Here is a 13,998-nt window from a genome sequence, read left to right on the forward strand (position 1 = left end):
TGTTGGCCAAAATAGTTTTTATTCATGATTTCGACTACTAAATATATTTTCAGATTTCAATATTCCTTGAAAACCAATCTCCCAAAGACAGTGGCGGATCCAGGGTTCTTTCAAAAGCTGTGTGTGTTGCAAACTCAAAAAGAGAGGTGATTTTTTCTAACCCAAATTAGCAGAGTATGACTCTTTCTTGCTAAAATTTCAACGTAAGTAGGGAAGGCTTGAACCCCCGTAACGCCCTGTCCCTCTAGATCCACCACTGCGAAATGAATCACAATGTCACAAGATGGTAATGTATGTTGTACAATTCAGGTCACAATCATCTTGTTTGTTGTCACCAAATTCCATGTGCACACTTGAATCACGATATTTCTGACTTGTAAGTGACTTTTGTACACGACCCGTTATTTTTATCACCGCCTACTGTTCGGTTATTATTCACACATGGAGATGTTTCATCCTCCACAATCTCAGTATCGAACACCCTCCCCTGAGTCTCGTTATCACAATTAGTCTCCATCTGAAGAGAATTTAGCAACGTTGCATCTGATTGGTCTTTAGGATCGTTGACGTCACTATGAACCAGTGCATTTCCATTGGATTGCGAAGGTTGCTTCACCGAATTTCGAGTTCGCGACAGAAATGTGCGTGTCGTTCTAACACTTCCGGTCCGGTTGATTACATGTCTGTGCCACACTTTCTTTAATTCCGCTTGCACCTAAAAATAGAAATAAAACATTAAAGAAACTGTATTGAATGAACAAACTGCATTTCAAATGCCAATGGAAAACTGTTGATGAATGTGATTTTCAATTTCAACCTCAACAAAAAAAAACCAAAAACAACAACGTCGATCTATAAGATGGTACATTTCGATATTATTAAGAAAAATATTTTTCAAAACTATGATATATATTGAACATTTCTTTGTCTGGTGGTGTTATGGTAGCCTACTTTATTCAATAAGATAAATCAATATTTCGGTTTATGATCCAAATTTCAAGGAGTTTTTTTTTGTGTGTGTGTACCAGAATTTTTCCCTTTCAAATGCCATACAAAGGTGCAATACAATCATAGTGGCCATCATGAACATTTTCCCAGTAATTGAGAAATTGGTATTGTGACGTCAACATTGTTTAATGTAAAAACTGGCATTGTGACGTCACCAGAGTGTAGTGTGGCAGCGTGAAGTCACTGCAAATTATCTAAAATAATGTTCATTTTTTAATTGTACATGTATCTTGTTTAACATCCCTCTCGCGAATATTTCACTCATATGGAGACATCCCCAAGACTGGCGAAGGGCTTCAAATGTAGGCCTATGCTCAGCGTTTACGGTCATTGAGCAGTGAGGGTTCTTTAGCGTGCCATACCTACTGTGACACGGGACATCCGTTTTTAAGGCTATCTCCGAGGACCCGTGACATTCGCACCAGATGCTAAACGTTTGGCGATGGAACTGTCACTACCCGTTTTAATGACTTAGGTCTGTCATGGCCGGGATTTGAACCCTGACGCTCTACGTTTATACCGCCGCGGCAGTTCTATTTTTAGAGTATATGGGATGATACATCTCCAGTTTCTGCACACCGACATATTAAATAGAGTTCCTTTTAAAAAAAAAAACATTTCTAAAAAATATTTTAATCATTTTGATAGCATTTTGAACGCGGTGGTAAGCCTGCAAGTAGATCAGTAATGTATTCATAAGCGGTAGTAAGCCTACAAGTAGATTAACAATGTATTCATACGCGGTGGTAAAACTACAAGTAGATTAGCAATGCATTCATTTGCGGTGGGAAGCCTAGAAGTAGATTAACAATGTATTCATACGCTGTAATTATCCTATTCCAAAAAGTTGAGATTTCGACTAGTGAGAATGTTAAAGAAAACAGAATGAATGTAAATACTATTAAAGGAGCCACCACATCTTACCTTTAAGTATTTCGTAGCAATATCATGTTGCGATGTTTTTAGTTGTTTTATATTTTGTCAGCTGCAGATCTCAAACTTCAAATAAGATAGATATACTACTCAAAATTTGATAAGGATTATAGATATTTTTATGTTTAAAAAATTAATAACTGCATAACTGGCAATATTGTGTCCAAGTGAAATCAAAACCGTCTTCAACAAACTTGCACGTGCATTTCATGCCATGGGAAATGCGTTTCTCATCACAGTTTATGCTTTTGCTACCATTGCACGATTTTCACTCAGGCATCGGTGTCTGATTCTTTCTAAAATTTCAAACTCACTTGAGTGTTTACACTACGTTAATCAACACAATGCCCCCTCAACGTGAAAGGCGTCGCCTGACGACAGAACAACTGGGCAGATGTATTGGAATGCTTGACGCTGGCTATTCACAACGTGACGTTGCAAATGCACTAAACGTCAGCCAGAGCGTTGTAAACAGGGCCTGGAACCGACAGCAAACTTTTGGTACAGCAGCACACCGACATGGGGGTGGTCGTCAGAGGTCGACAACCCAACGCCAAGACCATTTTGTGGCTCTTTAGACACGACGCCATCCCTTCTGGACAGCAACCAGCCTACGTAACGACCTTCTGAACGCCTCGGGGTTAATGTGTCCACTCAGACGATACGGAATCGGCTTCACAATGCAGGTCTCAACTCGAGAAGGGCATGTGTTCGAGTCCCTCTGACTGTTCGACACCGGCGGGAGCGATTGGACTGGGCAGAAGATCATGTCACTTGGACACAGAACGATTGGGTTCAAGTTCTGTTCACCGATGAGTCCAGGTATTGTTTGGACTTTACAGACAGGAGGCACCGAATGTGGTGACGACAACGTGAACGTTTCCATGATGCCAACATCAGTGAACATGACCGTTATGATGGTGGTTCCATCATGGTCTGGGGTGGAATCAGCAGGGATGGAAGAACAGATCTTCATGTCCTGGAGAGAGCAACAATGACGGGGGTGCGGTACCGGGATGAGATCTTCGATGTTTACGTCAGACCCCACGCTGGTACTGTTGGCCCTGAGGTCATCCTGATGGATGATAACGCCCGTCCTCATCGCGCCAGGGTGGTGGAGCAGTACCTTCAGCAGGAGACAATTGTCCGTATGGACTGGCCAGCGCGCTCGCCGGACTTGAACCCGATTGAGCATGTATGGAACATGCTACAGGTTGCCCTTTCACGCCGTAGAGCACAACCCACGACTTTGGCAGAGCTCGGAAACACCCTCGTGGAAGAGTGGAACAACCTTCCCATTGAAAACATCCGGGTGCTTATTGACAGCATGGCTCGACGTTATCAAGCCGTCATTGATGCAAGGGGAGGCCATACCCGGTATTGGCACTTCATCGACTAAGTGTAATGACGGACTATCCCCAAAAACTGTGTAATTCTTTCTCTGGTTTGCTGTTAACTTTTTGTAATGAAATGCCTTTTGGTGTTGTTATCAGAGTTCAAGCATTCCGTATTGATAAAAGTGCATGTCGTTCATGAATTTGCATTCATAATGTGAGTAAACACGTTTCTAAGTCAAATTTATGTCTTTTGTTATGTTAGTGGTAAATTACATACATATAACCTAGTGATCCTTATCAAAGTTTGAGTAGTATACTAGTATATTACTCACCATTCAAATGTTATGCGCAAGATTAAAGTTTCTATTAATGTTTTGAAATTTGTGTCAAACCTCAAGGTCAAGGTGACAAGGTCATCATGGCATCCAATTTATTTTTTCCTATAAGGAATCTATACAAAAATAGTTCAGGTGATTTTGCCTAGGGTAGGTTTATTCAAAAGTAGGTCAAACTCCAAGGCCACAAAGTTAAAAACTTTGAAAGCGCCAAACAGAATCTATAAACAAAACATAAAAGCCCTACCCCCAAATACATGAGGAGATATTGCATAGCTTTGGTTATTTTAAAATAGGTCAACCTCTAAGGTCAATGTAACAAGGTTAAAAACTTTGGTATCAATGAGACCCTATCGATAACTCCCCATCCAAAAGCTATGAGCAAGGTTAAAGTGTCACAGAGAGAAAGACAGACGGACAGACAGAACAGGAACAACGTGCACAATGACGTCAGTCACAGGGATATACATAAGTTGAATTCACACAACTTAAGAACGTTTGCATTTGGATATGATTTAGTATGGCCCGACTGCTCTTGAAAAGAATTAGTTTTTGAAATTTGAACTCGCATTACGGTACCTGCAGATAATTGCAATATTACCAATAGGACTAATCGTTGCCTAGTTTTTCTATCGTAATCACATTGTTATAGAATTCGTACATACTATTTATTCATCCCTCAGTTTTCTCATAGTATGCACATTCCAACTTCAGTTTTCATAGCAACCATTCCTCCCGCAGCTTTCTTACGTTATTCGTTTTCCCATAGCATCCACTGTCTTAACTCATTTCTCTACTTCTAGCCACATTCTTACTTCAGTTTCCATATTCTAGTCACATTATCACCTCAGTTTTCTTATTCTAGTCACATCTGTACCCCAGTTTTCTTATTCTAGTCGCATTTGTACCCCAGTTTTCTTATTCTAGTCACATGTGTATCCCAGTTTTCTTATTCTAGTCACATCTGTACCCCAGTTTTCTTATTCTAGTCACATTATCACCTCAGTTTTCTTATTCTTGTCACATTTGTACCCCAGTTTTCTTATTCTAGTCACATTTGTACCCCAGTTTTCTTATTTTATTCGAATTCTCACCTCAGATGTCTTATTCTTGTCACATTCTTACCTCAGTTTATGACACAATAGAAAACTCTCTGTTTATCACGCGTAGAAATCGCTTCATTACTTTATTTTACTATAAGTAGTAATCTCATTCTTAACTCATTTTATCACATGTACTAATCATATTCTTAACTTATTTTATCACATGTACTAATCGTTTGCTTACCTCAGCGTTCAAGAAACAGAAAAGCATTGCCAGAATGAAGCCCTGAAATGAGTAATGATGAAACAGGTCATGACTGAAATGTTACCCTCTAATGGTATCAGATAAAATAGCACTGTTTTGTTCTAATATCAGATAATAGAGCACTGTTTTATTATGAAAAAGGTGAAAATAACGAACAATGATCAATCTCATTACTCCTACATGTAAATAAGGAACGTAGAATTAAGAATTGGGCAAACAGGGACCCCTGGACATACCAGAGTTGAGCTCAGGTGCCTTGGAGGAGTACACATACTCTGTCAAATATTATAACGACATGACTTGAACTCCTGGTTTAAAAAGAAAGCATTTACCTGGAACGAATTAAAGAAAAGTTCTGACCACCACAGAATTAAGTACATCATCGAGGTCTCGTCCAGGTAACCGAATGTCGTCATCAAAAAGTTTATAGAGTAGATGATATAGTACACCCCAAACAACGGAATAAGGATCAGGGTCGATTTAGCCAAGCGCCTGAAAGACAAAGACAAAACGCTTTTTAAATGTTTGATACCACAAATTGTTCTGAACATCTGCTTGTTCCAGAAACAAATGCCAACATTGACGGATTATATACATAGGATATTTTCTATTTACGGACAATAACAACATCACCAGTGGGATGCTCAGAAGAGGGTTGTGTTTTCCGTATAAAGTTCTAGATCTGTAGATACGTTTTAAAGTTTTTGGTCTTTTGACCACTGTACTGTTGAGATGTTTTGATCCTATATTACCATGCATTTGCTCTTGAATCTCATTGTAATGCCTTAGTGTTGCTCAGATGTAAATAATTGCTGATGGCGATAATTGTCAACAAATCATATACATTTACATGTCAGCTTTAACAAACTTTGTTATTAAAACGTAGATCTATAACGGAATGCGATTTTTAAAAAAGAATCATAGCACACATCGCTCAGTTTGATCACCATGCTCATGAACTACAGATTTCTCAAATGGGACGTAAAATAAAACTAAACCAACTAGTCAAAGTATGATAGTTTTTTAAAGTTTTATTATTGTTATTTATTTCTTAGGGTGTTAAAAATGTCAACCCTTATTCTGTTAATATCCTTAAGATCCATGATCTAAACAAACCTACACTTGATTTCCCAATACACATGAGATAATGTCACAAACAAATGTCCTTTTCTGAACCTGTGGTCTAGTCTCCCCTTTAGAGAACGCGATTCCATGGTGATTAGCGTCCCTCATCTTGGTTTTGTTAAATAGCATGATCCCTCACCATCCCTTTGGATAACGTCCCCCACCTTGTTTTCGTTTCTTTAGATAATAGGGTCCATCACTTTACCTTTGAATAACAGGACCCCTAAATGTCCATCTAGATAATGGGGTTTCCCGAATTTCTCTCAAGAGATTGAGGTTTTTTTTCTCTCCATAGATATTAGGTTTTTCCTTTTCCCTTAGAGATTTGTATTTCTTATCTTCACATTAGAGACTTGTATTTCTCATCTTCACATTAGAGATTTGTATTTCTTATCTTCACATTAGAGACTTGTATTTCTCATCTTCACATTAGAGATTTGTATTTCTCATCTTCACATTAGAGATTTGTATTTCTCATCTTCATATTAGAGATTTGTATTTCTTATCTTCACATTAAAGATTTGTATTTCTTATCTTCACATTAGAGACTTGTATTTCTTATCTTCACATTAGAGATTTGTATTTCTTATCTTCACATTAGAGACTTGTATTTCTCATCTTCACATTAGAGATTTGTATTTCTTATCTTCACATTAGAGACTTGTATTTCTCATCTTCACATTAGAGACTGAGGTTTATCATCTTCCGTCTGGGTATTAGTACTTATTATCATTCCTTTACATAACAAGGTTTCTCATTTGTAAGGGTGGGGTTTTTCATTTTCCCTTTAGATATTGGGGGATTTCATCTTCCCTTAGAGACTGCTATTAATCATCCTCACTATAGAGATTGGAGTTCCTCATCTCCCTTTATATATTGGGGTTTCTTGGTTTCTATTAAGAGAGGGGGGGGGGGGGGTCTCGTCTTCCCTAGAGACAAGTTTCTCATCTTCCGTCTAAAGATTGGAGTTTCTCATCTTCCCTTGGAGACAAATTTCTCATCTTCCGTTTAAAGATAGGAGTTTCTTATCTTTTCTTTTGATATTTCGGCCCCTCATCTTCCCTTTGAGATCCTGGTTTCTCATGTTCCAATATTGCGATTTTACATCGTCCCTCTGAAGATTAGGATTCCTTCCTTTGATCCATTTTAAATTTTCTACCATTACGTATTCTTTAAAAAATTGTTTGAAATGATTCCAGTGGAAACGTTCAAGACAACAGAATTCTGATCAATTTTGATCGAAAGCTTTATCTACCTTGAGCTTAAACTCATAAAACATATACCGTATACAATCATTTAAATGAATGTTAATGTTGTTAATGCACATGTAATTCGAATCATAATCTTACATATTAACCCCCCCCCCCCCCCCCCCCCCCACAGTAAGTGTATGTGTATGTCAGTTCACAACTTTGTATTCCATGTTTTAAATGTCTAAATTCTTCCACACATCGTTCTCCTGATTACGACAAGTTGTAAAACTCAAAACAGTTTACGGCATGACGCAAACCCTACAGAATTTACAACTCAAAACAGTTTACGGCATGACGCAAACCCTACAGAATTTACGATAAGTAGTAAAATAAAGCTCTAAAGAATTTCAGGTATGAAAAAGAAGCACGTGTTGAATTGACAATAAATGTTTGAATAACAATTGTAACACTTTTTAAATATTGAAATAAGGTTTCCATGACCACAGACTCCCCCTATAGAGCATGCATTCTACTCGACATCATACAATACTCGTTCAGTCATGCATATTACCTACACATATGTACACAAAATCAGCAACACCATCACAAATTAACCACAGTCAGCTGATGCAGACATCTATAAACAGAACTACACATAACAGACACCATAACATCAAATCTAAAAAAAACTAGTACTCATTGTAACGGGGACCGTTACACATGTTCCCCAAACATTCCCCCATTTAGCAAGCGGTGCCATTTATTTCAGTACAAGTGGTTTTGACCATGGCAAACTGTCTAGCATGTGAATATATAACTATTTCATAACGTACAGTCCATTTCATGCTAGTACATATCAGTTATAAAGATCTGAGAATTTTGTGCACGTGCACGTACGTACATGCACGTGTTGATAAGTAATTTGACCATCTCGATACATTAGAAGTCTTACCATATGAGTACAAGAGAAGTTTCACAACAGTTCAATGAAAATCGAGAAATTAACAACAACTCAAAACTACAAAGACCGAGATCAATGCACGTGCATACACGTGCGCGTGAGTACCACACAACAATTTTGTTGATGCTATTCAATAGACATTTGAACAATATACTTACTATATCAATTTGGTATCGATCGCTTCACTCTTAAGAAAGTTATTGGGATTTCAAAATCGTCCAATCAGAATTAAGCGCACGTGCATGTGCGTGCAGGGAAGTGATTTTGAGACTATTAATAAATTGACAGGCCCAAAACATACCTGCAACCTAATTTTCAAACCTATTCATTGCAATCTCAAAATGTTATAGACCAATACTCAAATTTAGACGTCAAAAATTACAATGCACGCGTATTCACGCGCACGCGATTTTGAAAATGGAAAATTTGTTAACACCATTTTACAGACATTCATATCATAGATCCTCAGGGTAAATTTGAATTCATTTCAGTTTTTAATTCAATAGTTATGACCATTTTAGTACCCGAAAAATGAAAGAAAAGCTATGCACGTGCATACACGGGCACGTGAGTATGACTCAGCATCAATGTTGATGTCATTCAATAGACATTTGATAGATATACTTACAGTATAAATTTCATATTGTTTCCATCATTTATAAGAAAGTTATGGCGATTTGAAAATCGTCCAATCACAATTTAGCACACGTGCATGCACGTGCTGGATAGTAATTTTGACTGTTCACATTTGTTAAGAATATCAAGATACATATACAATACAAGTTTGAAAAGATTTCGACAAAAAACAAAAAAGTTATGGTCATTGAAAGAATTGAACCTTCAAAAGACAATGCACGTGCGTGCGCATGCGCGTTTGCAATTTTTTTTACATCGATCTGTAGATGTTTAGCATGTCTACTTATCCTGTAAATATAATTAAATTTCCTTGATTGGCATGAATGTTATAAACGGTTTTGTATTATCCAATCAAATTAAAGCACACGTCCATGCGCGTGCAGAATTGAAATTTTGACGATGCCAAACAGTTAAGGGTCCCAAGTTATACCTACGATATAAATAGGAAACAATTTCATTGAAAAATAAAAAAGTTAGACTAATTCCAAAGTTTGTAAACAAAAATTCCAATGCACGTGCATGCACATGCATGCATTTTCAGACAAAATGACATTCGTTCCGCACATCTACATATGCTATACTATCATCCTAAAAAGGTTTCATATTGATCCCTTGAGTAGTTTCTGAGAACACTCGTGGACAAAAAAGTCCCAAGAAGAAAGAAAGAATAATAATAATAATAATAATAATAATAATAAGAAACAGAGTAAAACCAATATGTTCCCAAACTTCGTTTGGGGAACATAATAATACGATGCACAACCCAAACTCATTTATACAACATCAGGCTTTTTATGCGTGATATTGTTTTACAAATAAGAAGAAAGGCTTTAAAGAAGGAGATAGTTTTATCCATGAAACAAGACAACACACAGTTGTTGTTTTTTCCTATCTAACCGAATCCAGCTGTTTAAACCAAATCTACAGTATTCAGGTCAGTTCTTTCACCCCGTTCAAAATATATTTTCATTTGGTTAGGTAACATAATTTCCCAAGATTTATGAAATTTGGAACATCAGCTCACAAGTATGTAAAAAGTACATTTAGAAATTGGTTGAGCAAACATTTCGCCCCCACCCCTCTCAGAAAATAATCAAGACTTAGATTTTCTATGTAAATGTTTCGAAAATAACATATCGGACCACGAGGTTCTGTTAGTCCATAACTTCAACATCAAAACCACGTGCAAACACATCCAACTGATACATATTGCTGAGTACGTCATACAAACACCAGAAGCCCAACTTCCGCTTTACCTGATCATGTGACCGTCAATATGACTAAAAAAGAATTAAAATGGAGTGGCATCGCTTTGTAATGATAATCTACGGGGAAGAAGAAAAAACAAGCACAAGAAAAGCTCATGATTAAGAATTTACAGAAAATTCCAGAGGTAAAAGATCGATGGAGGAAATGTTCATATGTTTACTATGCCGTGTGTGTTTAGATGATGTGACGTCATGACTTCATCACAATCAGCAAGGTATGCATTAACATGATCAAAATGAAATGAAATTACAACAAAAAACATTGATTACGCAAATTTAAGAAATAAATGAAAAGTTCAATGGAAAAGGTATGTTAAAAAGCTTATTTCACACCCTTCATCTCCATCTCTACAGATAAGTGTAAGGATGGACAAAAATGATATACAGTGATGAACGTTTGATGAGAAAATGAGACTACAGACCCTCTTGTCATCTTGTAAATTTCTATGGATGTTTACCTGTACCGGAAGCTGTTTGTTTGATGCCCGGATGAGGCATGAAGTTTGGTGAATAATACTCGTACGATGTTGATAAATATGATGAATTGTACCTGAAGAAAAAAATTATTATTGGGTGACTTCAGAATGATAATTTCAATTAACAATTTCCACAGCTTTGGTAGTGAGATTAGGCTAAATTCTTACCAGAACTGTGGCTGTTATTGGGCCGTAGATGATAAACATGAGTAATTTGTTCGGGTTTGTATTCCAACAGCTGAAAAAGAAGAAAATATCATTCCTTTTATACATAGCTAGGCAGTATTTTCTCGTTGTTCTGACTTGTTTAATGAAAAGCGAAGACAACTACAGTCTACTCCGGATATAATGAAATGCAGGGGACCGACCGGAATTATTCATTATATCCAAAATTCAATATAACCAATGCAGAACTACATAAATATTGCTACTGGGAATTTATTTGAACTTCAATATAACAGATAGTTCAATATAACAGATAGTTCAATATAACAGATAGTTCAATATAACCGACTTCAATATAAGTGGGGTGGACTGTACCATGTAACAGTGATCAATCTCACAAAATCAAGAGTAGAGCACACACAGATTCCTAGACAAACCCGAGGTGATAAAGAAATATAAAAAAAATCAAGAGTAGAGCACACACAGATTCCTAGACTAACCCGAGGTGATAAAGAAATATAAAATAGTGTTATCCCCTAGATATGTAAGTGTATCAGTGATCAATATCAGAATACAACGAACAGTGATCAACATCACAACTATATCTTGACAGGTAAATGGAATAATCTGTAGTCAAAACCAGTGTGTAAAAAACGGTCTAACAATTGATACGATTGATTAGTTGATTGTATCTTGTTAAACATCCCTTTCGAGAATTTTTAATTCATATGGAGACTTCACCAAGACCGGTGAAGGGCTTCAAATTTAGGCCTATGCTCGCCGCTTACGGCCATTGAGCAGTGACGGTTCTTTTGCGCGCCACACCTACTGTGACACAGAACATCTGTTTTAACGTCATCTCCGAGGACCCGTGACATTCACACTTAATGCCGAGCGTTTGGCAATGGAACAGTGACTACCTGTTTTAACGACTTAGGTCTGTCGCGGCCGGGATTCGAACCCCGACCTTCCGGACAATCTACCTCTAGACCACTGCGGCGGATAACAAGTAATATGCGTATAGTCAGTTTTTAAATCGAGGTAAGCTACTGACAAACAAGTTGATGGTACAGGGATTTCAACAGTCTCGATTGAAGTCAGCATTTCGCAAATTCTATGGTTGTTATAACGATCTAGTTCGTCAATACAACCTCGCATTGGGTCAAATGCTGTCTGACGTGTTTCATACCGATTGTTAAGCCGTTCTTGGCACACTGATTTTGACGGCGGATAACTCCGTTTACCTGATCAGGATATGGGGCTCACGGCGGGTGTGACCGGTCAACATTGGATGGTTACTCCTCCTAGGCACCTGATCCCACCTCTGGTGTGTCCAGGGGTCCGTGTTTGCCCAACTATCTATTTTGTATTGCTTGTAGGAGTTATGAGATTGATCACTGTTCGTTATCTTCACCTTGCATATTAGACAGCAATTGACCTAGCGACAAGTTGGATATACCCCGGTATATATTTATAAATTAGCTGCGAGTACATAGTTAATGTGATTCATTAAATGAACATGAATCAGTTTAACACGACCTCTCCCCAATCCCTCGGTCCGCAACCCCTACCACTCGTTGACTACTAACCCCTCACGCAACCACTGCACGCCTAACCCCTTCCCAAAACTTTTCGACTCCACCCCTCCCCCATACAAATCTAATATCATTGCATTCCAGTTACATATAATTCGTCATTATTCGCTATAGATATAATTTGATATAAATATAATTCATTATATGCTTACTCCTCCTTGGCACCTGATCCTACCCCTGGTGTTTTCTGGGGTCCATCTTTGCCCTACTCTCAATTTTGTATTCATGGTAGGAGTTATGAGATTGATAACTCTTCGTTATCTTCACTTTTCATAGAAAAATTTCGATGAAGACATTATTCAATATCTTCAAAACAAACATTATTCGACATAAACAGGGTTTTTTTTTAAATATTCGATAAAGATATCATTCGATAAAAATATGATTCTAATTGAACATGGTTTTTATAAACCAAATAAAAATTGCTTTGCTCAACGGGTTATCAAACATTGGCGTCTTCAATGTTTCTGTTTTACTATAGGTAAATAAGCTATAAATTCGTACTTACAGCTTATTAAGTGTTTACTATAGGAAGATAAGCTATCTATTAGTACTTACAGCTTATTGAGTGTTAACTATTGGTAGATAAGTTATATATTAGTACTTACAGCTTATTGAGTGTTTACTGTAGGTAAATAAGCTATATATTAGTACTTACTGCTTAATGAGTGTTTACTATTGGTAAATAAGCTATATATTAGTACTTACAGCTTATTGAGTGTTTACTATACTTGTAGGTAGATAAGTTATATATTCGTACTTACAGCTTATTGAGTGTTTACTATAGGTGGATAAACTATAGTCGTACTTACAGCTTATTGAATGTATACTATAGGTGGATAAACTATAGTCGTATTTACAGCTTATTGAGTGTTTACTACAGGTAAATAAGCTATAGTCGTACTTACAGCTTATTGAATGTTTACTATAGGTAAATAAGCTATATATTAGTACTTACAGCTTAATGAGTGTTTACTATTGGTAAATAAGCTATATATTAGTACTTACAGCTTATTGAGTGTTTACTATACTTGTAGGTAGATAAGTTATATATTCGTACTTACAGCTTATTGAGTGTTTACTATAGGTGGATAAACTATAGTCGTACTTACAGCTTATTGAATGTTTACTATAGGTAAATAAGCTATATATTAGTACTTACAGCTTATTGAATGTTTACTATAGGTAAATAAGCTATACATTAGTACTTACAGCTTATTGAATGTTTACTATAGGTAAATAAGCTATATATTAGTACTTACTGCTTAATGAGTGTTTACTATTGGTAAATAAGCTATATATTAGTACTTACAGCTTATTGAGTGTTTACTATTGGTAAATAAGCTATACATTAGTACTTACAGCTTATTGAATGTTTACTATAGGTAGATACATGTAAGCTACATATTCGTACTTACAGCTTATTGAATTCAAATATCCGGACCAGAACCCATGGTAGTATGAAACTCAGTGGAAACACTGAAACAGAACACATGTCTTTGATATAAAAAAAACACTGCTAGTATAAAATAGGCACCTTTTCTCCAATTTAACATTACTTCAATAATTATTTTCTAATTTCCCATAGAAAGCATTGCATCATTATAAAATCTGTATCTACGATGATTTACCTACCAACAGATAGGTCACTTTATCCT

General features: G+C 36.7%; 1 protein-coding gene across 6 annotated transcripts in view; it reads right to left on the minus strand.

Moving 5' to 3' along the window:
* The window catches only part of LOC125666195 (vasoactive intestinal polypeptide receptor-like), a 71,218-nt gene continuing 57,220 nt past the window's right edge, over positions 1-13,998 (minus strand). For 3 of the 6 annotated variants that reach the window (XM_056151460.1, XM_048899309.2, XM_048899310.2), the window contains 7 exons: positions 13,759-13,819; positions 10,749-10,818; positions 10,563-10,654; positions 10,093-10,116; positions 5,254-5,413; positions 4,901-4,942; positions 1-715 (listed from right to left, as the gene is read on the minus strand). In XM_056151460.1, coding sequence (XP_056007435.1) covers positions 359-715; positions 4,901-4,942; positions 5,254-5,413; positions 10,093-10,116; positions 10,563-10,654; positions 10,749-10,818; positions 13,759-13,819 — 806 coding nt within the window. In that variant the 3' untranslated portion in view covers positions 1-358. The remainder of the gene's footprint in view (positions 716-4,900; positions 4,943-5,253; positions 5,414-10,092; positions 10,117-10,562; positions 10,655-10,748; positions 10,819-13,758; positions 13,820-13,998) is intronic. The other 3 variants (XM_056151462.1, XM_048899311.2, XM_056151461.1) reach the window with 1 other exon arrangement.

This window comes from Ostrea edulis, chromosome 10 (genome assembly GCF_947568905.1).
Source record: "Ostrea edulis chromosome 10, xbOstEdul1.1, whole genome shotgun sequence".
In the NCBI taxonomy this organism is placed as follows: Eukaryota; Metazoa; Mollusca; class Bivalvia; order Ostreida; family Ostreidae; genus Ostrea; species Ostrea edulis.